This window comes from Trichechus manatus, unplaced genomic scaffold, assembly GCF_000243295.1.
Source record: "Trichechus manatus latirostris isolate Lorelei unplaced genomic scaffold, TriManLat1.0 scaffold00039, whole genome shotgun sequence".
NCBI classification, from domain to species: Eukaryota; Metazoa; Chordata; class Mammalia; order Sirenia; family Trichechidae; genus Trichechus; species Trichechus manatus.
This window is the reverse complement of record NW_004443975.1, coordinates 9,811,140-9,837,083: the sequence shown is the minus strand read 5'-3', so window position 1 is coordinate 9,837,083 and position 25,944 is coordinate 9,811,140. Positions and strand designations below refer to the sequence as shown.

At 39.3% G+C, this 25,944-nt stretch overlaps 1 protein-coding gene across 1 annotated transcript in view; it reads right to left on the bottom strand.

Annotated features, from left to right (window-relative positions):
* ACBD3 (acyl-CoA binding domain containing 3) overlaps window positions 1-25,685 on the bottom strand; it is a 40,849-nt gene extending 15,164 nt beyond the window's left edge. The window contains exons 1-4 of the mRNA XM_004375885.1: window positions 25,357-25,685; window positions 3,342-3,483; window positions 2,547-2,687; window positions 86-244 (exon numbers count right to left, since the gene is read on the bottom strand). Of these exons, the coding sequence (XP_004375942.1) occupies window positions 86-244; window positions 2,547-2,687; window positions 3,342-3,483; window positions 25,357-25,636 (722 nt within the window). The 5' untranslated portion in view covers window positions 25,637-25,685. The remainder of the gene's footprint in view (window positions 1-85; window positions 245-2,546; window positions 2,688-3,341; window positions 3,484-25,356) is intronic.
* Between the last annotated feature and the right edge of the window lie 259 nt (window positions 25,686-25,944).

Sequence of the window (25,944 nt, the reverse complement as noted above, 5' to 3'; positions counted from 1 at the left end):
AACAGCACACAAGGGTAAAAAGTCAAGTAGTAAGGTGTGGTAGTCCACTTCTCGTTTACAAAGACAAACCATACAACACGCTTACTTTTGCTGTTCCAACCGAAGCCTCTCTTCTTCTATTTGCCTTCTCTCCTCTTCCTCCCGTCTAAGCCTTTCCTCCTCCTCTCTCCTACGCTTCTCTTCCTCCTTTTGCAGACGTTCTCTTTCTTCCTCTTCACGCCTCCTTCGCTCCTCCTCCTCCTTCCTACAAAGTAAAGAATAGAGGGAATGAACCTTATATAAGGAATCTTGTTTAGAAATAATTTAAGACTTCATTTCCCAGTGAAAATGGACACAGCCTTTTTAGAGAACAATGTTGTAATATACATCAAATCTGAAATACATACACTCCACTACTAGAAATTTATCTGGATCTAATCTCACAATATACAAAATTATGCCAAGACTAATTACTGCAGCATAGCAGTAGAAAAATATGTCCACCAGTAAGATACCACTTAAAGCATTGATAAACCCATACCCCGAAGAGTCCTCTCTAACATATGCTCATTGCACCATGAGTTTTTCCTTCATGATACTTGCTACAGTCAGAATTACACTTGTGTGACAAATTTAGTAATAGTATATGCTCCATAAGGGGCAGACAGGAACTATTTTACATTGCTACATCTTCAGAACTTAGCGCAGTGCTGGAAAGAACTGGAACTCAGCTAATGTGTACTGTGTATAATAGACCATCCTGGAATGTGATGTAGCCATAAAAAAAATGACAGAACTATGTGGGCTAGTATGTAAAGACAACGAACACGTTTGCTTAATGAAAAAAGCAGGTAAATACATCGAAAAATCATTTATATTGCATACATTTTGTGTACTGTTTCTGAAATTTAAAAAAAGTTAAAAACTTTTAATTTGAAAAAGCCAAGCCCAGATGTTGGACATCTAGGTGCTGCCCTTATCCAGCTCTTACCCCAACATGCTCTGTTCCAAAAAAGAGAATGCAATCTGTCACACTAGGAATGAATACCTTTTGTGTCTAAGAGTGGTGTGTAGTATAAGGGGGCTGAAGACAGGATGAAAGGGAAGATTTCCTTTCTCCCCAAACTCCTGTACAAGATTAACAACACATCTGAGCCATGGCCACAGCTCATGATGAAGCAATAACATGACCTCTTTTAACGTGTGACAGCTGGTACAGGGCAAGATGTTCCGTAAGTCAGAGCTTATGCTTCAAGAGAGATGAGCTCTAGTCTTAAACACTCCTAAAAAATTCTATATGAACTTCAACTCTTGACAGAAGTGTAGTTTTAAAAGGGAAAATGGCAGCTTTATATGTTAAAACGAGTAACTTTTGACAATGCTGAAGAGAAATCTGAATATTTATCACTAAAATAAGAACAAGCAATGTATACACACTTCCAAAGACATTATAGTTACACCTCATTGATCCAACATTGCTACACATTAGACTGTAGCACATAAATCAATTTTCTAGTTAAAAGTACCTCATTCCATTCTTATAAGACTCAACTTTTTTCCTTAGGGAAAAAAAAAATCTTCCTTTAGATAAAAATCTGAAAATGTATTAAGCTGTTTCCTGTCTTCCTAAACAAGGATAAATTACACTTAGTGCTCCCTGTCTCTTGATGGCTCAGGGATTATAACTACAAACATAAAACTGTACTGGGTCATAACACAGTGATGGACAAGTCTGCTCTGGTATTAAATGGCCCCTGACTGCCATTCTTTTAAAACTCCTGCGTCTATTTTTCATGGTTCCTGTCTTCTCCCTCGTTATGAGGCTACTTTCTCTTCTAACCTGTTATTTCTAATCCAGTTTGAAGTGAGAAACCACAAAAGCAACTGTTTCTAAAATAAATAAGTATAATGTAATCTGAGATAAAATTGGTTTTCTAACATCTTTTTGGTTACCTAGAAGTTTTAGATAGTCAAAGTTGTTTAAAGTGTAACCTCTAGATAAATAAGGTGTTAACTGTACTTCTGCTGAATTCACGATCACTTCAGAGGACTTCATAAACGTAAACAGGGCACTTAGCAGCTCTCCTTCTAACCCTGAGAATAATTAATAGGCCATCTGGGAGCCAGAGCCAAATATGAGTACCTATATAAGGCCTACCATGTAGCACAGCTGACAACCATGAAATGGAGCACGAATACTCTAGAAGCTCAAGGGAGACAGCCGCAAAGGGTGTTTGTATGTGTCAGCCCAGGAGGGTAGAGAGGAGCCAGAGGCTGAGTTCATGGTGGAGCTTGCTCAGAAACTTAGTGTAACAAGACAAAAGGAATTCTGCCATGATGGACGGGCAGGTCCTTTTAAAGCTACAGCCAGAAGGAAGCAGCACCCTCCTCTAACCAAAACTCATAATATAAGTACTTGCTCAGATCAGGAAGTCTGAACAATTGCCATAAGAAGTGGGGATCCAAGGGAAGTGAGACACCTGATCTAGAATAGACACTCCATAAAGCAAAAGCATCAGTGCATTGGGTTGCACAGGGATAAACTATTCTGCGCTCGCAAACGTCACCTTTTTTTTTCTTGTTCTTCCTTCTCTATTTTGTGGGATGCAACATATGTTGAAAAGAGATGGCAACATCTATTTAGGAGCTTGACAAACTCTACCATGGCATCCTCTTTTGACATGTTCCCCAGGGCCGCCCATTCTCTCCTGTAAAGAATAACAAGAATAGTTGTCTAACCTTCTTAACAGAACAAGAATTTGATTTCAACTTACTTATGAACAATTCTCAGTTATAACCAAAATGAAGACTGATTCTACTATAAGCAAAAGGCTCAAAACTTAAAGCTTTCAATAAACACACATTGGCTTACTAAGATATGTATGTCATGTACAATCCAAGCTTATTGCTGGAAACTACAAAGAGCTACTTATGACTTCATTCCTTATAATTCCTATGCTAGCAAAAGGGTATCAAAGCTTTATTTTCCTGATAGCATGTTTTAGCCTTAACCAAATAAAACACTCAACGTATTCCTCTTGTCACAACTCTGTTTGTTCCAATGGGGGATCAATAATTATTTATTTTAAAAGGCTGCTTTTAACACTGTGCAGGAAAATCAAATTCAGCTGTCCTTGTCCTATGATCATAATTAGATGAGTAACCTTCTTCCATAATATTTAGTCATAAACATTTACAAGCCAAAAAGAAACATCTGAAGACTCCAGACGCTACAAGCAAAAAAGTTTGTTTCCGTTCTTATTCTAAGCTAATGAACCAATTATTTATACCTTAAGCAATTCACTTTGTATCCCTTTCAACATTATTCTCATTAAATTCATCACACAACAAAACATCCTTACCTCCTATCATTCCCCAACACATCAAAGAATCCAACCTCAGGACAAGTGTCTGGATTATATGGACCCATTAGAACCTGCTTATGCAGTGCCACGAGTTTTAGTTTTTCTTCATAAGTGGGATGAAATGCTTTTCCATCTTTTTCTATAAGAAACACAAAGAAAACAATCAGCACTGGAAAAAATAACATCATTTTCAGCATTATACTCCGAACTCTTGCTATAAGCTATGTCACAAACTGCCTGTGGTGGATATAAACACTATTATAGTGATTTTTATAGTAAGTTATTTCAATTACTAAATTTTTATAGTTGAAGTCTAAGGCAGAAACCCTTTATACTGAATTAATTTTTTAAAAAAGAAGCCAAATACCAATGTTTATGTTAAAACTACTACAGAGAAAATCTATCAAGATGCACTCAGACATACATATACAATTGTACCACTTACCACATTTTACACATATTAAGAACATGTGAAAGAACCAGTTTTTAAAAAATAAATTTATATTAATTACTTTTAACATGATCATACATAACGGATTATACATACTTTGAAATGTTGTATTCAAAACTTATCCATCTCACTGAAGCAGTATGATACAGTGGAAGGAATTTTGGAATCAGGCAGATCTAGGTTTAAATCTCAGACATTTCCTAGCTAAGAAACATTTAATAAGGGTCCATTAATGAGTAAGGATTCCACCACTATCTCACAGATAATATTATTATTAATAGATCCTTTTCCTTTCTTCATATTATGGTTGGCCTCTGACAAGTTTCCATAAGAGCAATTATGAGTGAAGCTAGTTATACTATAAAGTCTTAACTACCACCAATACGAAATTGGGTACTGGTAAAATAGGAAATCCTTACAGAGCATAGTTCTGCTTAACGGTAGCATTAATTATTGGTTGATTTCGAGGGTAAGAACAGACTAACAAATTTCAACCTGAAAAAAAAAAAAAAAATCAAAAAATAGCAAATACTCTTACAACTTAATATCATCCATATACATGGCAGTCACCAAAATAAAAATCACTAATGGGATAATGGGAGGACAAAAGAATATGGGTCAAAGGACATGAACAGGAAATTCAGACAAGAAAAAAAATACACTTAGCAAATAAGCATCCAAATAGATATTCAACCTCACTAGTCATCAGGGAAATGGAAATTAAAACTAGGAGACAAGAAGACTCCCTTCTCTCATCCGATAGGTCAAAAAAAGTTAGAGAACATCAGGGGTTGGTGAGAATGGGATAAACAGGTACTCACTCACACACTAAGATTAGAAGTATCAATCGACAGTTATCTTGGAGGATAATCTGACAAAATACTTCAAAATTTAAGGCATTTGACTGTGTGGATTGTTAACAAATTATGGATGACATTATGAAGAATGGAATTCCAGAACATTTCATTGTGTTCATGCAGAACCTGTACATGGATCAAGCAGTAGTTGTTCACACAGAACAAGGGGATACTGAGTGGTTTAAAATCAGAAAAGGTGTGTGACACGGTGGTATCCTTTCACTTTACTTATTCAATCTGTATGCTGAACAAACAATCTGAGAAGCTGGACTATATGAAGGAGAAAGTGGCATTAGGACTGGAGAAAGACTCATTAACAACCTGCAATATGCAGATGATAAAATCTTGCTTGCTGAAAGTAAAGACGACGCGAAGCACTTACAGATGAAGGCCAAAGACTACAACCTTTAATACAGGCTTACACCTGAACGTAAAGAAAGCGAAAATCCTCACAACTGGGCAAATAACCATCATCATGATAAACACTGAAGAAACTGAAGTTGTCAAGGATTTCATTTTACCTGGATTAACAATCAGTGCCCACAGAAGCAGCAGTCAAGAAATCAAACGACTTCTTGCGTTGGGAAAATCTGCTGCAAAAAAGACCTCTTTTAAAAAGTGTCAAAAGCAAAAATGTCACTTTGATGACTAAGGTGTGCCTGACCCAAGCCATGGTGTTTTCAACCTCCTCACATGCATGTGAAAGTTGGAAAATGAAAAAGGAAGATCAAAGAACTGACGCATATGAATTGTGGTGTTGGCGAAAAATACTGACTATACCGTGGACTGCCAGAAGAATGAACAAACTTGTCTTGGAAGAAGTATAGCCAGAATGCTCCTTAGAAGCAAGGGTGGCAAGAGTTGCCTTGCTTACTTCGGACACGTCATCAGGAAAGATCAATTGCTAGGAAAGGACATCATGTTTGGTAAAGTAGAGGGTCAGTGAAAATAAGGAAAACCCTTCATGAGATGAACTGACACAATGGCTGCAACAATGGGCTGAAACATACCAAAGACTGAGGATGGCACAGGATCAGGCAATGTTTTGTTCTGTTGTACTTAAGTTCATCATGAGTCAGTGCCAACTCCACAACAACTAACAACAACAATGCCCTACAACCCAGGGATTCCAGTTCTCATTATCTACCCTTGATTAAAAAAAAAACAAAAACCCCTTGCCATCGAGTCGATTCAGACTCACAGAGACCCTAATGATAGTGCAGAACGGCCCCATAGGGTTTCCAAGGCTGTAACCTTTTCAGAAGCAGACTGCCACATCCTTCTCCCACTGAGTGGCTGGTAGGTGCAAACTGCGAAGTGGGTTCAGGTAGCAGCCGAGCATTTCACCACTGTGCCACAAGGGGTCCTTACCCTTGAGAGACACTCCCATAGATATACAAAGAGGCAGATACAGTCCTGTCTTCCTGTTACTGGAAACAACTTAAAAGTTCATCAATAGGGGAATAACAAAATGTGGTCCATTCATTTTTTGGTATAAATAAAGCAATTACAAGAAACACTGCTAAGTGAAAAAAATAAACTGCAGAAAAGTATATACAATCATAGCACACAATGTATTTCATCAATTCTAAACAGCACACGTGCACACACACACACATTTTAACATCTCTAATATCAGTTTAGGTTTTACAATCTATGGTATTTTATGGTTACAAATGGCAGTTTTTCTCTCTTTATGATATGTAAAATAATGAGTCTTAGATTGATGAAATACAGCATGTTAAACTCACCCACACATATATCCTATGAGTACATTTATATGACTACAAATGCAAAAAAGAAAAAAAACAGATCTAGAAGGAGTCACACCAAATAAATAAGAAGGAGAAAGAAGGGAGGGGATTAGGACTGGGAGTGGTCATCAAAGAGAACTAAAGTCTTCTTTGCGACTTTTTTTTAATCTTTCAAAGGACAATATATGGAAGGACACATTCTAAACTGTTACGAAGTATTTCTAGGGAAATGGTTGGCAAAATTGGGGGGGGGGGTTGAAGACGAGTTTCCCACTTATATATAACCTCCATATAGCTAAGATTTTTTTCAACAAGAACAAACTCATGCAATACTTGGAAAAATATTTTAAAAAGACAACAATGTGGCACTGACCTTACTTAATAAAAATGGAGACAACTCAGTAACCTCTGAACTTGCCAACTCTCTGCCACTGAGCAAACAATACCTCCAGACTATGTAGAACCAGGGAACTTCCTCTAAGCTCTTATTTTATGTTTACCAACTAAAAGGCAATTCTCAATTCAAAAGCCTAGCTTTCAGAATGCTAGTTAATCAGTCATGGACATTACATTAATCTTGTTTTAGTCATTTATTCAATTTAATAAATACTTACTGAGCCCCTGTGTGCAAATCATTGTGCTATCGCCTTTTAACTCAGTACTAAAGTCACTCCTGAGGTTTACTCTTCAGCCAAAGATTAGACAGGCCCATAAAACAAACAATACACGTAGCTCAACCATGTGTACAAGACTAAATGGGCACACCAGCCCAGGGGCAAGGACAAGAAGGCAGGAGGGGAGAGGAAAGCTGGACGAATCGAAATGTGGAATCCAAGGTCGAGAAGGGGAGAGTGTTGACATGTTGTAGGGTTGGTAACCAATGTCACAAAACAATATGTATATTAATGGTTTAATGAGAAACTAATTTGCTCTGTAAACCTTCATCGAAAGTACAGTAAAAAAAAAAGAGAAAAAAAAAATCATTGTGCTGGACACGAGGGATTCATCGCCCTCATGGAGCTCACAAGCTATTGAGGTCAATTAAAAATTGTAACCTGGATACAGTAAATGTGTCTAGGTGCATATTTCAGGTAAATATACTGCAAACAAAATTATATTAAGAGGTAAAGACAAAATTACTTTAGAGTTTACTTCTGGCTAGAAAAAAATAACATTAGGTCAAAAAGATAATGAAGTAGATTTGCTTCAACTCTTTATGATAGACCAGCAGTTGTGTTAAATTTATGTACTAAAAATAAAACAAAATGAATAAACATTTACAAAACAATACACCTTTACCTTATCTTTCATGTAAAATCCAACAAGCCTAAAAGAACTGTTCATTTCATTATTTTCCCAATGAAATCTCTCTGATCATTATTTTCCCAATGAAATCTCTCTGAAATACAACTTTGAAAAATTATCTTGAGAAAAACATTACACATGTTCACTCCTGCATTATTTAAATTTACTTAAATTACAGTAATCCATTGAACGGATTATACAGTTATTAAAATGACAATTATACAGCTTATATAGCATTTCAGAGAACAGATTTATGAAAATAAACAGAATGTAGAATTATATATTCACTATGCTTACAACTATGTAATGTTACAATGTAATCAAAGACCCAAAGGGAATGTGAAAAGATAAAATTTTAAGAATTTAGGTAAGGAATTAAATCTGTAACTCTTTCTTTAAAAAAAACTGTGGTTAAGATTTTTCTTACAAAATCGTTGTTGTTAGGTGCCGCTGAGTCAGTTCCAACTCATGGTAACCCCGTGTACAACAGAACGAAACACTGCCCGGTCCTGCACCATCGTCACAATTCGTTATGCTTCAGCCCATTGTTGCAGCCACTGTGTCAATCCATTTCGTTGAGGGTCTTCCTCTTTTTTGCTGACCCTCTACTTTACCAAGCATGATGTCCTTCTCCAGAGACTAGTCCCTCCTGAAAACATGTCCAAAGTATGTAAGACGAAGTCTCGCCATCTTCACTTCTAAGGAGCATTCTGGCTGTACTTCTTCCAAGACAGACTGGTTTGTTCTTTTGGCAGTTCATGGTCTATTCAATATTCTTCACCAACGCCGTAACTCAAAGGCATCAATAATTCTTCAGTCTTCCTTATTCATTATCCAGCTTTTGAAAATATACGAAATGACTGAAAACATTGTGGTCTGGTGGTGTAATGGGTTAACAGATCGGCTGCTAACCAAAAGGTCAGCGGTTCAAATCCACCAGCTGCCCCCTGGAAACCCTATGGGGTAGTTCTACTCTGTCCTATAGCATCGCTATGAGTAAGAATTGACTCGATGGCAATGGATCTTACAAAATTAGCTAGCTAGAATTCTGTATTCTAAGATGTTGTCAGGCTGTTGAAATATGTAAAGCAACCGCAACTATCTGCATTTACGCTACTTACCAAAAAGCCTTTCTCCAGTTTTAAAAGTTCCCATAACCTTTCTTTACTATCTACTTAATATTGCACATATTAATCACCAAAAGTTTTCTTATGCTAACTGTGTCAAGGTGATTATTAAAGACTTACAACCCAGAACTTCTTTCTCACTTTCATTACCCTCAAAAAAGCTCCCCACGGCCATATTATTGAAAAAAAAACTGCTCCAACTTCAGATTTTAATCTTTTAGTTGAAAGATTATTTAGGAGCTTTATTCTTTAAAATCAAAAAGGCAAAAACTTATGTCATCCTACCTTGAGCCTTGTAAAAGGAAAATATGTTGCTGATGATTAAAAAAAAAAAAAAAAAGCATGCCAAGGCTGAGGAATAGTTGGGACGAAGCACAGACGAAAGAAACTTCCTCTGAGTTTGTTCAGTTAGTGTTCCAAGGGTTCTGCTTGCTTCTTTTTTTTCTTTTTTGAAAAAGTGTACGAATTCTATGAAAGCTGTTGGTTTGACCTAAATGTTTGTTAGCTTGTTAGGTGCCATCGAGTCAGTTCCGAATCATAGCGGCTGTATGTACAACAGAACGAAACACTGCCTGTTCCTGCACCATCCTCACAATCGTTGTAACATTTGAGCCCACTGTTGCAGCCACTGACCTAAATGTCTGTAAAGATAAAATCATATGGAAACATTATTCATTGGAAGAACAAACATTTTTCTGATTAGTCATATAATACAGTAATGTTCAAACACTGACTTTTTTTTTTTTTTTTGCTGCAGGGAGACGATTTGAAGCTAATAGGGCTGGCGGATATGAAAAATAAAGTTTTATCTATGACTACTATGAAGTTATTTGTAAAATACTGCCATTGTTTTACTAACGGGGGATGGGTCAATTTCCTACCAAGTGATAAATTTGCTTTATTTCAAACATTTGGTAGTGCAAACTAGGGGACTATGGGAGACGGTGAGTAAACAACCATAAGGAAACTGTACCCATTTTAGCAAGCTGTTCATCTAGGCTTGAGCATTACAGAGAGACTCATCAGTAGACATGGTACATTTTATATGTTAATGTCTGCCCCTTTTACACCTGAGAGAGTTAAAAAATATAGTCAACCCATAAAGTATTTTTTAAAAAGAGGAATATGCTTTTAAATGTTAGCCCTGGTCAAGTAGTCAAATAGATTTGTTCCCCACTGTAAACCCCGGGGACAGTTCACAGGTACTCACCTCCAAAACCATCTCGATAAATTTAACTAAAGAAGAAACTGACTTTATGGGTCAATTTCTATGAGAATGAGCAAAACAGCACATCCATTTTTGTGACTGTACTGTACTGGCATTTTTCATAGAATCTTTTATACACTAAATAGTGTTTTAAGAATTACCCAATAATCCTTCCTTTATTGAACCTTCAAATTAACCATCACTGTTCTAGCTGTGGAGCCCTGGTGCATAGTGGTTAAAAAGCTCGGCTGCTAACCAAAAGGTCGGCCGTTTGAATCCACCAGCCGCTCCTTGGAAACTGTATGAGGCAGTTCTACGCTGTCCTGTAGGTTGCTATGAGTCTGAATGGACTCAATGGCAATGGGTTTGGTTTTGGGTTTTTTGGTTCTAGTTGTAAACCAAATTTGTCTTTAAAAAAAGTCAAGGAAAAGGAAACATAAAGAAATGCTAGCAATAATTATTTCTGGAAGACTGAATTATGGATTGATTTTATTTTCTTCCTTATTACTCATTTTTTAATTTTCCACAGTAAGCATGTGTACTTTTATATTGAACACACATGCACTTTTTTTTTAAACACATATTTTTAAGAAGTCAAGGCAATTTATCTTTCAGCCTTTGGGATGAGGTTAACAGATCAATTATTCTCCCATGAGGAAAACACAAAACCTAGGAGGAAATGCTAATCCCAACCACCTTAAATACAGCACAACCAGCATCATGTTGACTTTCTAGGCTTCAAAGAAATCACTGAACGAAAAGCCTTCATCCACAACTTAGGCAGACAATTAGGATTACAAACCACAGTTACATCTCTCTTACTCTCCAGGTGGCTCTGGGTCACGCATCACAAGGGTTGTTTTTTTTTTTTTTTTTTAAAGTTAAATGAGAATAACTTTCTTCTAAATTATTTCTGGTTCCACCAACATTAAACATAGTTAGCAAAAATAAAGTAGTAATTACCATTAACTTCATAAACAGAAAAGGCCATGCTAAAACTGAAAATTCTTTAACTAGGCCATATTCCTAGAGGACAGTTCTATTTCAGACCTGGCAGAAAGCAACACAGGCATCATCCTAGGCTCCCACACTCGAGTCAATTACTACAAGGTTATTTAATCAATTTTGGAATTCTACTTTCTTAGCAATAACAACAACAAAAACCAAAAATATATACACATGGAAAGAAGCTGCAGAGCTATTTTTTAGACTCAAGTGTGAAAACACATCTTTATTACTGTCAATGAAAAGTATAAAATGACTACTTGTAGTACCTAGGGAGGCATGACTACAAAGTTAAACTCCCACTGCCGTCGAGTCGATTCTGACTCATAGTGACCCTATAGGATAGAGGAGAATTGCCCCACAGCGTTTCCAAGGAGTGGCTGCTGGATTTGAACTGCTAATGTTTTGGTCAGCAGCCGAGCTCTTAACCACTATGCTACCAGGGCTCCGACTACAAAATTAACCATTCTTAATTCAACCAATTTAAAGAGATCACCAGTCCAGCAACAATTATAAGGAAGTTCATTTTCTACAAAACTGAATACCAATAATAAAAGTGACGTTAAAAATCAAGTAAGATTAAAGGAGACAGACTAAAGCAGGGGTCTGCAAACTGGGCCAACTCCACCCATAGCCTGTTTTCATAAGTCTGTGAGCTAAGAATGGTTTTACATTTTTAAAATGTTATAAAACAAAGCAAAAAAAAAAAAAAGTAACAATATGCCTAAAACATTTACTATCTGGCCCTTTACAGAAAAAGTTTGCTGACTCCTGGACTATAGGAAGAAGTACACTCAAAAAGTCAAATGATTTCCAAAAAAATTTTAAAGATGCAAATATAACTAAAAAGAGAGGAAATATACATCTAAACCTCCAGCTAAACATGGTGGACCTACCATACACAATCACCTCTGATCTCTCATGAAATCTCACTAAGAGGAATAGGGAAACCAATTTAGAGAAACCTGAAAAGGTTCAGTACTTGAAGGCACCAGATTCTTCTGAAAGCTGGAGTCTGGATAAAAACAAAAAATGTGGTTTAAAGTCTATAAGAAGCAGACAGCCACCCTCTCTCCCATTGTATTTAGCAATCCCAAGTAGGCAGATGGCTACCTTGCCCCTAATTTAACAGAGGGGTGGATGTTTACCAGAGAAAATGTATCAGAGAAGCTCCACAGGTGAGGATACCAGACACCGCAAGGATTAAATTTTAACAGACAGGTTGGAAGACAGGAATTGAGGATATTTCCTTAAAAAAACAGAACAAAAAGACAAAGAGGGGAAAAGATAAAGAGAATTAGAAATTCAACCCATAAGCTCCAATGTCTGTATAGCAGCGTACCAGAGAGAGAAAAAGGAGAGAAAATTACCAAAGAAATGATGTAAGAAAATTTCCCATAAATGAAGGGCACAAGTTTCCAGACGGAAAGAACTACCAAATGCTCAGCACAATCACTGAAAATAAATAAATAAATAAATAAAACAAGCAAAAAGACAACAATTGAAGAAATTCCTGAACTTTAGAGATAAAATCTAAAAGCTTTCAGAAAGAAAAACAGGTCACATTCATATTCACATCAAGAACCAGAATAACTATAGACTTCATAAAAGGAATACTGAAAGCTAGAAAACAATGGAATAATGCCTTCAAAATTCTGAGCAGAAATTATTTCCAATCTAGACGTTTATAGCTTATTAAATAAAACATGATGGCAAAACAAAGACATTTCTGGAAAGGCAATATCTCAAAATTTTGACTTCCCATCCATCTGCAAAAAAATGAAACAGGACCCATACCTCACGCCATATACAAAAACTAACTCAAAATGGATCAAAGACCTAAATATAAAGACAAAAACTATAAAATTCATAAAAGAAAAAATAGGACCAATGCTACAGGCCCTAATACATGGCATTAACAGGATACAAACCATAACCATCAACACAAAAACCCCAGAGGATAACCTAGATAACTGGGATCTTCCAAAAATCAAACACCTATGCTCTTCAAAAGACTTCACCTAAAGAGCAAAAAGAGAACCTACAGACTGGGAAAAAAATTTTTGGACAGTACAAGTCAGACAAAGGTCTAATCTCCATAATCTACAAGAAAATCCAACACCTCTACAACAAAAAGACAAATAATCCTATTAAAAAATGGGCAAAGGAAATGAACAGACATTTCACCAAAGAAGACAGACATTCAAATGGCCAACAGACACACGAGGAAATGCTCGAGATCACTAGCTATTAGAGAAATGCAAATTAAAACCACGAAGAGATACCATCTCACCCCGGCATTACTGGCATGAATCAAAAACACTGGAAATAACAAATGCTGGAGGGGCTGCGGGGAGATTGGAACTCTTATGCACTGCTGGTGGGAATGCAAAATGATACAACCATTTTGGAAAATGATATGGCGCTTCCTCAGAAAGCTAGAAATAGACATATCATTCGATCCAGCAATCTCACTCCTAGGAATATATCCTAGAGAAATAAGAGTCGTCACTCGAAGAGACATATGCACACCTATGTTCATGGCAGCATTGTTCACAATAGCAAAACGATGGAAACAACCTAGATGCCCATCAACAGATGAATGGATAAACCAACTATGGTACATACACACAACGGAGTACCGTGCAACGAGAAAGAACAATGATGAATCTGTGAAGCATCTCATAACATGGATGAAACTGGAGGACATTATGCTGAGTGAAATAAGTCAATCACAAAAGGACAAATATTGTATGAGACCTCTATTGTAAAAACCCATGAAAAAGTTCACACACAAAATGTAACAATCTTTGTTGGTTACCAGGGATGGGAGGGGTGGGGATGAGGGAAATACTAAATAGGCAATAGGTAAGTGGTATCTTGGGTGAAGGGTGAGACAGTACACAATACTGGGGAAACCAGCACAACTTGTACAAGGAAAGGTCATGGAAGCTCCATAGACAGCCAAACTCCCTGAGGGACTGAACTGCTGGGTGGAGGGCTGTTGGGACCATGGTCTCGGGGAACATCTAGCTCATTTGGCATAACACAGTTTATAAAGACAATGTTCTACATTCTACCTTGGTGAGTAGCGTCTGGGGTCTTAAAAGCCTGTGAGCAGCCATCTAAGATATTCCACTGGTCTCATCCCTTCAGGAGCAAGGGAGAATGAAGAGAACAGGAAACAAGGAAAAGATAAGTCCGAAGGACTAATGGACCACAGCTTCCAAGGCCTCCACCAGACTGAGTCCAGTACAGCTAGATGGTGCCCGGCTACCACCACTCACTGCTCTGACCGGGGATCACAACAGAGGGTTCTGCACAGAGCTGGAAAAGGATGTAGAACAAAAATCTAACACACACAAAAAAGGAGACTGGAGAAACCCCGAGAGTATGGCCCCCAGACACCCTTTTAGCTCAGTGATGAAGTCAATTCCGAGATTGACCATTCAGCCGGGGAGTGGACAGCCCCATAAAACCAAATGGGACTAATGAGGTACAGCAGTCCAGGCACAAGGGCTAGAAGGCAGAAAGGGACAGGAAAGCTTGTGATAGGGAACCCAAGGTTGAGTAAGGACAGTGTTGATGTGTCGTGAGGTTGTTAACCATTGTCACAGGGCAACATGTGTACTAACTGTTTAATGAGAAACTATTTTGATCTGTAAACCTCATCTAAAGTGAGAATAGCAGCACAATCAGAAGACTGTAGTTGATGTCACTGAACTGTGCATGTAGAAATTTTTGAAATGGTGTATCTTTGGCTATGTATATTTTCACCAAAAAAAAAAAGGGGGGGTGGTCGAGAAGCGAGAGGGTTGACATGTCGTGGGGTTGTTAACCAATGTCATAAAACAATATGTGTACTACTGTTTCATGAGAAATCATTTGTTCCGTAAACCTTCACCTGAAGTACAATAAAAAAAGAAATTTTTTTTCATTTCCCATGTATTCTCTTCTCACGAAGTTACTAGAGAATGTTGTTAGGTGTCATCGAGTCAATTTTGACTCATGACGACCCCATGTGACAGAGTAGAACTGCCCCATAAGGTTTACAGAAGCATATTGCCAGGTCCTTCTCCCAGAGCTGCTGGGTAGGTTCAAATCACCAACCTTTAGGTTAGCAATTGAGCGCTTAACTGTCTGCAGCACTAAGGCTCCTCTACTAGAGGATATGCACTCCCAAAGTAAGGGAATGAACAACTACAAAAGAGAACAATGGAAGGAAAAGAGAATATACAGCAGAGAGAAAAAGGTAATTTCCTGGGATGACAATCGGGCAACAGACCTTTAAGGTAGAAAGTTAAGACTGGAACAAGAGTTTAGGTGCATCTAGGAGGGACGCCTTTTTTTTTTTTTTTTTTTTAGTAAAAAAAAAAAGTTATTTGAAGACAAAATAGTCACCTCTAACTACAGTTTGCCCAAGAAACAAAATGTAATGAAAATGCACAACCTGTCTCAGCAATGAATAATACCTACAAATACAAATTCAACACTGATTTAGCCTTAAAATGTGATATCACAAAATTAGGAGTTTGGGAAAACGGAAGGAGGAAGAGATAGAGATACATACACAAGTGAGAAATATACATATATATTTAAATCCAAGAAGCAGCAGGAAAATGGAAGTAAATATCAGGAAAAAAAAAGGTTAAAATAATTGAAACTGGTTGCCTCAGGAGAGAAGGTTTTAGAGATGAGGAAGAAGAGAGACAGGGGATGATTATTTTTCACTATAAATTCTGAAGTACAACTTGACCTTTTCAATTACTTAGGCTTCCACTTTGATAAAAAGGTAAAAAGAGTAAATTCACAGGCTCAATTTCAGTAGTTTGTAAGATATTATGACATATGTGGTAGGTGGAAAAATAGACCCCCCAAGAAATCCATGCCTTAATCCCCGGTACCTATGAACATGCATGGTTGCATGGAAAAAAGGAAATTAAGGTTGCAGATGGAATTAAGCTTGTAGCTTACCTTAAAATGGGGAGATTATTCTGGACTATACAGGTGGGCCCAATGTAATTACAAAGATCTTTACAAATGGAAGAGGAGGCAGAAGAGTCAAAGAGAGATTTGAAGATGCTATGCTGCTGGCTTTGAAGATGGAGGAAGGGGCCTCTAGAAGCTGGAAAAGGCAAGGAAACAGATTCTCCCCTAGAGCCTTCAGAAGGAACGCAGTCCTGCTGACACCCTGATTTTAGACCAGTAAGATTCATTTTAAACTGCTGACCTCCAGAAATGTAAAATAATACGTGTTGTAATCCATTAAGTTTGTTGTAATTTGTTATACCATCAACAGGAAACTAACACAACACATAAAATACATTTTCCCAAGCAATTAAAAATAGATATGATAGTTGAAATGGTAAATGTTTTATATATATATATATATGTTGTTGTTGTTAACTGCCGTCAAGTTGGCACTCAACTCATGATGTCCCCGTGCACAACAAAATCAAACACTGCCTGGTTCTGCGTCATCCCCGTGATCGGTTGCAAATTTGACGGTTGTGATCCACAGGGTCTTCACTGGCTGATTTTCAGAAGTAGATGGGTGTCGACTGTGCATGAGGTGCACTAGCTGGGAATCGAACCTGAGTCTCCCGAATGTAAGGCCTACCTCTGAACCACCACTGCCCCCAACAGCTGTCTGACAGTAACAACTAAACTTGAAATTATCTGTGGTTTGCCTGTTGCCCTCGAATAAATTCCAACTCACAGCGACCTTATATGCACCCAAATCCAAGAGGTACATGCTAATTATATATATTACCAATGAATAACTTATAACTGTACAGTATTTTAAAACATTAATTACACCATTTATAAAAGTTCTTGTATAAACCTATACTTAAGCAAGACTACAGGAAAATGAACCATTTCAGGATTTCCATATGATTGCCTCTCAGTTGTCAGTAATATAACTAAGTGTAATCAACAGCAATGCTAGTGAAAATATATTAACTATTTCATAAAGAAACTGAGTAGAAGATTTAAGTCTCTCCAAATCCAACTACAGCTTCCTTTTACCTTTCATATATCACACCATCAAACATTACCCTCACCCCGCAGCACACACCCTAGATCTGGCTACTGAGAAGGCTAGAAACAATGACCAGTTCAGTAGCAATGAACACCCTCCCCCGGTACCCAGAATACGGCTCTTCGAATGCATTTCCTGCTAAAAGAAACCATGGCTCCTCAGAAAAACGGCTGATTCCTGGTTTGAGCTAGGAAATGTGTAAGATAAACCTGGAACATCTTATACCAGATAGCAAGGAAGCTGTCGGAGATCGGTAAGTCATGTCAAAGGAACTCAGGATCCAACTTGAAAAGGCTCCCATTCACCAAAGATTTTACAATTTGGGCATCAATAATAAAAACAGCGAGAATCAAAACAAAAAACCATCAAATATGTTTAAAGCATGAATTCAGAATGATATTTAAAAAATAAAACACAAATTTGTCACATTTTGAGGCTGCTAGGGAAACAACTCATTACTTTGAAAACTAGTAAAAAGAGAAAGCATTCACTTTCCTTTCCTATTTGAACTGCACTCCAGGGAAGCCAAATAGTAGATGAGGAAAAGTGTTCTAGCGAAGGAAAGACAATTAGAATATCATCATTTTTCAATTCCTAATGAATTAACAGATTCAGACATTAATCATCAACGGCTTCTAACATCATTAAAAGAGATACAACCCAACATTTATCGCCTCATGGATGAAAAAACACAGCATGAAGAAGTCTTGCAAAAAAAGAGAAGAACCTGAACCTGATCATGTCTTTAGATTCAACTACAGAAATACAGGTATCAGAGAGTATGTTAAAGCACAGGGATGCAATCAGCCAAATATAATGAAAAACCACCCAATTGCAAAGGCAAAAAAAAGGGAGAGGAACATTATCAATTAATTGCAATGTGCAGATCTTATTTGGATCCTTATTTAAACAAACCATTTAAAAAAAAATTATGACACAAAACTGGAAATGTCAAGCTACCAACTGGGAGAATATCTTCATAAATCACATATCTGATAAGAATCTAATAACCAAACACAGGTATGCATAGCTTAATATCCACAATACATTCTGTGAAATATGATGTTATGTGATTTGGATGCTGTACAAACACTGTATTATATACAGGAAAGAGGAGCTCAGGATGGTTGGGCTGCCTGTGCGCCCAGGGAACTTCGCAAAAACTTGGGCTCCTCTGCCAGTCCCATGTGGTCGCACTTGGTCTCCCAGAGCCATACCCACCTGCACTCACTGTCCAGCCAGCAGGCTCCCGGCCCCTCCACCCCACCAGCTCCCTTCCCTTCCCTTCCCTCCTCCCTGCCTGCCTTCCCTATAGGGCTTTAAACTCTTCCAGTCCCGCCTGCCAGAGCATGATGCACAGGGCACCTGGCTGAGTGGGGCAGTGGCTTCGAGGGGCAAGCCCCTTGGCGGCTCTGGTGGCATCTGTGTGGTCCCTGTCTGAAGCAAGCACAGTGGGACAGGCAGCCACGGACAGGTGTCAGGATCCCCTCCCCCTGCCATCTCAGAGCTGGGGCAGCCAAGAGACAGATCTGATCTTCTGCTTAGCAAAATAAGTCCCCTATGTGCCATTCTCTGATTGGGATAACCTTATGGAACCAAAGACGTATATGCAGTCGACATTGCCCAAACAGATGTTAAGCGACCCATACCTATATAAAACTCCCACAACTTATCAAAAAAGACAAATAACCCAATCATGAAATGAACAAGGGACCTGATAGGCATTTCACCAAACAGGACATTCAAATGGCCACCAAACACATAGGACATGCTCAAAGTCATTAGCCGTCAGAGAAATGAAAAATCAAAACCACAATGAGATATCATTTCACTCCCACAAGGATAGCTAAGATAAAAAAAATAAATAAAAGAATAGAAAATAACAAATGTTTGCCAGGATGTGGGGAAACTGGAACCCTTATCTATTGCTGGTGGGAATGCAAATGGTACAGCCGTTGCAGAAAATAGTGTGGCAGGTGTTCAAAAAACTAAAAATAGAACAACCATATGACCCAGCAATTCCACTCCTAGGTATGTATGTACCCAAAAGACTTAAAAGCAGAGACTCTAAAAGAGACTTATACACCCGTGTTCACTGCAGCATTATTCACAATAGCCAAAAGGTAGCAACAACCTAAATGCCCATCAACAGATGAATGGATAAACAAAACGCGGTACACACATACAGTGGAATACTACTCAGCCAGTAAGAGAAATATCTTGATATATGCTACAATATGGACGGAGCTTGAAGACATTATGCTGAGTAAAATAAGTCAATCACAAAAGGACAAACATTGTATGACCTCACTTACATAAAAAGACAAGAAAAGACAAATGTATAGAGACCAAGGTTTCTTAGTGGTTACCAGGTGTGGGATTCAGGGAGAAGGGGTGGGGGAGAGAAGTTATTGCTTATGGAGTACTGAGTTTGAGTTTACGGTGATGGAAAAATAGCATTGATTAAGGGTAGGGTTGTATTGATTAATAGCAGGGCTGCAAGCTGATTAACGTAATTACTGTCAGTAAGTTGTACACCTGTAAAAAGTTGAATTGGCAGAAGATGTGTGATAGATATACTTACAACAACGACCCACTCACAAACAGTAGATGCTGAGGCTGCTTATGTACACCAAACACCTCATGGGATTTGGCTCCTTGGTTTGGAGGTTCAGGGTCATGGTTTCATGGGACACCCCAGTTAATTGGTTTAATAACGTGTTTAGGGTTTCTGTTCTACCTCCTAGTTCATTGTGTAGTGCCTGGGGTCTTAAAAGCTTGCAAGTGGCCATCCAAGGCACAATAATTGGTCTCTATCACCTGGAGCAACAGAGGAAGAAAGAGCCAGGAATATAAAAGGAGGAAACGGAATGTGTGGCCAATTGCCTCCATGAACAACTGCCTCCTTTACCATGAGACTAAAAGAACTGGATGGTGCCTGGCTACCATTATGAACATTTTGATCAAAGACTCTACAGACGAATCCTGATCAAAATGGGGAAAATGCAGAATTTCAAATTCTCAAGGAATCCAGTCTTTCTGGAGCCATGGAGGTTGGATGAACCCCTGAAACTACTGTCCTGAGATAATCTTTAAAACTTAATCCAAAAATATCCCCTGATGTCTTCTTAAAACCAAACAGTAGCTGAGCTTAACTAGTAAAGAATGTCTGTCTTGAGCACTGTACTCTTTTAAGATCTATCTATATGTGAACTAACTGACAACAGCAACTCAAAAAATAAGATAGGAAACTTAGGGGGCAGTGAGTTTATGTTAATGGGGGAGGAACAATTCAGAAAAGGAGGGTGAGAATGGTTGCACAACTTGAAGAATATAATCAATGTCAGTGAATTGCACATACAGAAATTGAACTGGTGTATGTTCTGCTATGTATATTCTCAACAACAAAAATAAAATACATTATATAAAAAAGAAAAAAACTGGAAATGTGATCACTTGACTAGGTATCTGATATTAATGAATTATTATATATTTTTAATTTTTCTAAGTGTGATAATGGTATTGTGGTCATTTTAGGAAAAAAAAGGGTTCTCATCTTTTAGAGATACATATGAAATATTTACAGATGACACGGGAGGCGGGTGGGTGCATCTAGCTTGGCAACGGGTACACGGAGGTTCACTGTACTATTCTGTTTGTTTTTTGTGCATATTCAAAATTCTCCATAATAAAAATTCAGAAATTTTAAACTTAAAAAAAAAATTTTTTAATTGTGCTTTAGATGAAGGTTTAGAGAGAAAATTAGTTTCTCATTAAATAATTAATACACATGTTATTTTGTGACATTGGTTGCCAACTCTGCAACGTATCAACCACTCTCCCCTTCTTGACCTTGGGTTCCCCATTTCCATTCATCCAGGCTTCCTGTCCTCTGCCGCCTTCTCGTCCTTGCCCCTGGGCTTGTGTGCTCATTTAGTCTTGCACACATGGCTGAGCTACATGTGTTCCGGTTTGTGTTACAAGCCTGTCTAATCTTTGGCTGAAGGGTGAACCTCAGGAGTGACTTCAATACTGAGTTAAAAGGGTACCTGGGGGCCATACTCTTGGGGTTTCTCCAGTCTCTGTCAGACCAGTAAGTCTGGTCTTCTTTTGTGAGTTAGAATTTTGTTCTACATTTTTCTCCAGCTCTGTCCGGGACCCTCTATTGTGATCCCTGTCAGGGCAGCTGGTGGTAGTAGCCGGGCACCATCTAGTTGTGCGGGACTCAGTCTGGAGGAGGCCGTGGTAGTTGTGGTCCATTAGTCCTTTGGACTAATCTTTCCTTTGTCTTTGGTTTTCATTAAAAAAAAATTTCCACACCCATTTTTAGCTTACAAGAGTAAAAAAGTGACACAAACCATGATTGCACTGGCTGAATGCTGCCCCCCCACCACCAAAGGATGAGATTAATTCTTTCCAGAGGAAGAGTCTAATATTGTATTAGTAGCAATGGAATTTTGAATCCCTGGGTGGCGCAAACAGTTAATGTGTTCAGCTGCTAACTGAGAAGTTGTAGGCTCGAGTCTACTCAAAGGCACCTCAGAAGAAAGGCCTGATGATCAACTCTGAAAAACCAGCTATTGAAAACCCTATGAAGCACAGTTCTACTCTGACATATATGGGGTCACCATGAGTCAGAGTCAACTCAGTGTGGCTGGTTTTTAGCAATGGAATTTAGCATATCAGTCTTTTTGATGGGCACACTTATTTCAGTCCTTTGGAGGGGATTTTACCATTCCATCCAAAATTTCAAACCTGATAGCAATGTTATGCAGGAATTCAGAGTAGAAGTTCTCTCATCCACATTTTCCTTTTCCAGATATCTAAAGAGACTCAATAAAGTGATCACACTTAGAAAAACTTCATCAATTTGGATCATTCCATTATCCTTACTATTTTCAAGTAAATATATTAACATTCCACATGTGATAAGAACAGAGTAGGTAGCTTTGAATTATCTCCCTCAGAATACACAGGGTTCCTCCTGTGGTAGGAAGAACTATCTTTGGATTTTGGACAAGCTGACAACCAACTCTGTCTCTCATTTTTAAAAACTGAATGGCCTTGGGCAGGTTTCACAACTAAGAAACGGGGATAATACCCTCACTGAAGAACTGGCGGAGGATTAAACAAAACACTGTATATACAGCTTTCAGCATTGTATCTGACATTTAGTGAACATCTGCTCAATAACCGGTGGCAATTATTACTCTGGAATGTTAAAGTAATGCAGACATCTACCAGCTTATTAAGGCAATAAATATTTAAGAAGGAAATATTTGGAAACCCTGGTGCTGTAGTGGTTAAGAGCTACAGCAGCTAACCAAAAATCCACCAGGATCTCCTTGGAAACCCTACGGGGCAGTTCCACTCTGTCCTATAAGGTCACTATGAGTCGGAATCGACTCAACGACAACAGGCTACTATGGGCTAGGCTAGAGATGGGTCATTTTGCTCCTCCTTTTAAAAACCTTCAACGATTACCCACTGTCTACTGAAAAAAAAAAGGCCAAACTATTTACCATAGCCTTTCATGACCTGTCTCCACCTTACTTTTCCAGCTCTCTAGGTCAAACTATTTCCTAATTGCCATTTTCCAGACATATATTGCTTGCCCTTTTAGATTTTCACGGCTCTTGGCTTTCCTCCTCTCTGGAATGGCATCTGCTCCCTCAATCCTGTACTGCAGTTGTCACTGGGTCTTTATTTCCTCTTTTGGACTGTAACTTCCTTAATGGCAAGGGGAATGTACTATTTACCTATACCTGTACCCGCTGCCGTCGAGTCGACTGCAACTCATAGCGACCCTATAGGACAGACTATAACTGCCCCATAGGGTTTCCAAGAAGTGCCTGGTGGATTCGAACTGCTGACCTTTTAGTTAGCAGCCTGAGCTGTTAACCACTGCACCACCAGGGCTCCCTGTTTAACTATAGCGCTAACCTAATATAACACCTTCTCTAATAAGGATTTGACAGATGTCTACTGAATAAAGTTTAGATGGTAAAATACTGTTATGGCTTGAACTGTGTCTCCCAAAAAGATGTATGGAAGTCCTCACCCCTGTTCCTGTAAATATGAACCTGTTTGGAAATAGGGGGTTTCTTTTGTTATGTTACTGAGGTCACGGCAGAGTAGGGCAGGTCCTAAATATAATTCCTTCAGTGTTGTGTCTTATAAAAAGAGCAGAATAGACAGAAAGGGAGGTGAGCTGGCTGGGAGCTACAAGCAAAGAAACACCAAGGAATGCCAGCAAACACCAGAAACTAGGAGAGAGGCTCACAGAAGCAACTGTCATGGCCAAGACCATGATTTGGACTTTTAGCCTCCTAAACTGTGAGAAAATATTTTTTGTTACAGCCGCACTGGGTAATTAAGACACTTACACTTACCTACATTTTCATCTTTTATTTTACTTTTATCTTCACAAAATTAAGAGGGTAGGGAGCTGACATAATGGGTTCAGTCACTGGCCTATGACCACTGTGACAGGGCTGGAACCAGAAAAAGGGTTCCTACCCCCAGTCCAAGATATTTTCAATGGAAAAGATATCCATGCTTTCAAGATTTATGTTTACTCCACAGCAGAAGAGAATATGTAATTTTAATTCTTGTAAGCTATTGGTACAAAACCACAAAATAATGATCTACTAGAAATTCTTGCAAGACTGATTAAAACACAAGTATTTCACTAGAAAAATTCATACATTAAAACAAACACAGCAACACTTGGCTCACTCCACTCTCCATAATTCTTCTGAGTGCTTCTGGATCCGTATTTTTCTTTTTCCCCTCAATTAGGCATCTCCTACACTAATAGCCTCTTCATTGCTAGCTGATGTAATGATCCATGCAGAAAGGTAGCTTGTTATTGCTCCTGTGCTATTTCTCCCTTTAATATTACTGAATACTGGAAAAGTTCCAAGCCTAAAAATTTAAGATAGAATGTAGTTATAGAAATATTATAGAAACCACTAGATTTTTATAAACGTGGTAATATATCATCACTACAGCAAACTTTAAATTCAAGCCAGTGACCTACAGGTCAAGTATCCAAAACCCATTAGCCATTACCAATTCCCCAAGCTAGCTAGTGCACAGAGGGCTGAACTTATTATGCAATGACAATAAATATTTCAAGGGTAAATTTGTAAATAAAAAATGCAATGAATACGGACTGATCAAATGTTCTGGAAAATTTGTAAAGGGACATTTTCAGTAGCTTGCACAATTTAAGTTATATTTCAAGGAAACAACTTTAGGATGTGTCACTACATTGAACTACTCAACTTCAGCTAGTAAATATGTACTTCAAAAAGGTACTCTCTCCAGGAAAGGTGTCATAAATATGCTGTTCCGGAATGTATACAGAACCTAGCAACCACTTTTAAAGTCTCATTTGCACGTATCTCTTCCCACCCGTCTACCCCTAAGAATCAAACTAACGACTTCTTACCAGTTTTTCTCACTGAAAAAATCATGTGACTATCAGCACCATTTAACTAAGTGAATCATCCAGTAAAAAAAAAAAAAACATACTACCATCTTGCTCTGAGAAAAAAGACATTTTTCAATTAATTCTGCTAGAAGCATAGACGATACTTTTAGGCCTTACTCTGAGAATTCACTCTTCCAAATTGCTTACAAGGTAAAAATTTAACCATCTAGAAGCTGCCAGAACACAGTGGACATCCTTTCTCCTTTGAGTATGACAAGCCGGAGAGGATGTATTGGCTTAATATTTTACTTCCTTCTCTCTGCCACATTATTACTGCTAGGTAATTAAGTCCTATTCGAGTTTATGGTTCCCCAGAATGGCTGGACAGAGCATGTGTGGAACCTATAGAAAGACTTCTTTCACTATGGGGAAGGAGGAAAACTCGGCGAGGTCTGATGTCCATGCCATGGGAAACAGGAAAAGGAAAACGACAGTAAAAAGGCAACATCAAAATGGGATCTCTGGGAGAGAGGGCTCAAAAGGGGATACCTCGGCTCGTGGAAACTGGAGAAATTAAATCAGGTAAAAAGCCCTGGTAACCTCGGGAAGGCGGGACTCGGGAGTGCTAAACCCAGGTTCCAGGCCACTCAGGGGTGTGACCTGGTGGCCGGGCGGATAGTGACAAGCTTCAGGTAGCCCCAAGGGCGGAGCCCTGGTCCGGTCACCGCAGTGGGTGCGGGAGAGACAGGCCCAGTCACCCTGGGGGACACAGCCCAGGCCGGGCTTCCAGTGCCGGAAAAAGGGCAAGCGGCCGGCCCGGCTCACCTTTGAAGAAGCGCAGCGCCAGGCCGTACAGCTCCTCCAGGCCAAAGCCCCAGTGCAGCTCCAGCCGCCGCGCCTCCTCCGCCGCGCCCCCCGCCGCCGCCTCCCCGGGCTGCTCCCCTGCGGCGCCTGGGCCCCGGCCCGACCCCGGAGGCGAAGGTGGCGGCAGCGGCGGTGGCAACAGCGGGGCACCCTCCGCACCAGGCCGCTCCTCTGGGTCTGGGCTTAGCGTCAGGCCGTCGACAGAGACCTCGAGTCGCTCTGCATTCAGCACCGCCGCCATCTCCGGCTGCTGCGCCTCCTCAGCGGGGACAGGCGGCGGCCACGTATCAACTTCCTCCTGACCTCTGACCTCTACTCACCGACACCGGAACTTCCGCTACCGAAGAGGCTCGAGGGCTCTAGGAGAGGGGCTGATGGCTGGTGCCCCGCCCCTCCAGGACATCAGTCACGCCCCCTCCGCGACCACCCGCCCCGCCCCTGAGGTCCCGCCCCCGATGGAAGACCGCGCCCTGCCCTCACCCGTCCTCTCTGACCTTAGTTTCTCCCAAGGGGCAAGTGCTACACTCCGACGACTACATCCCAGCTGTC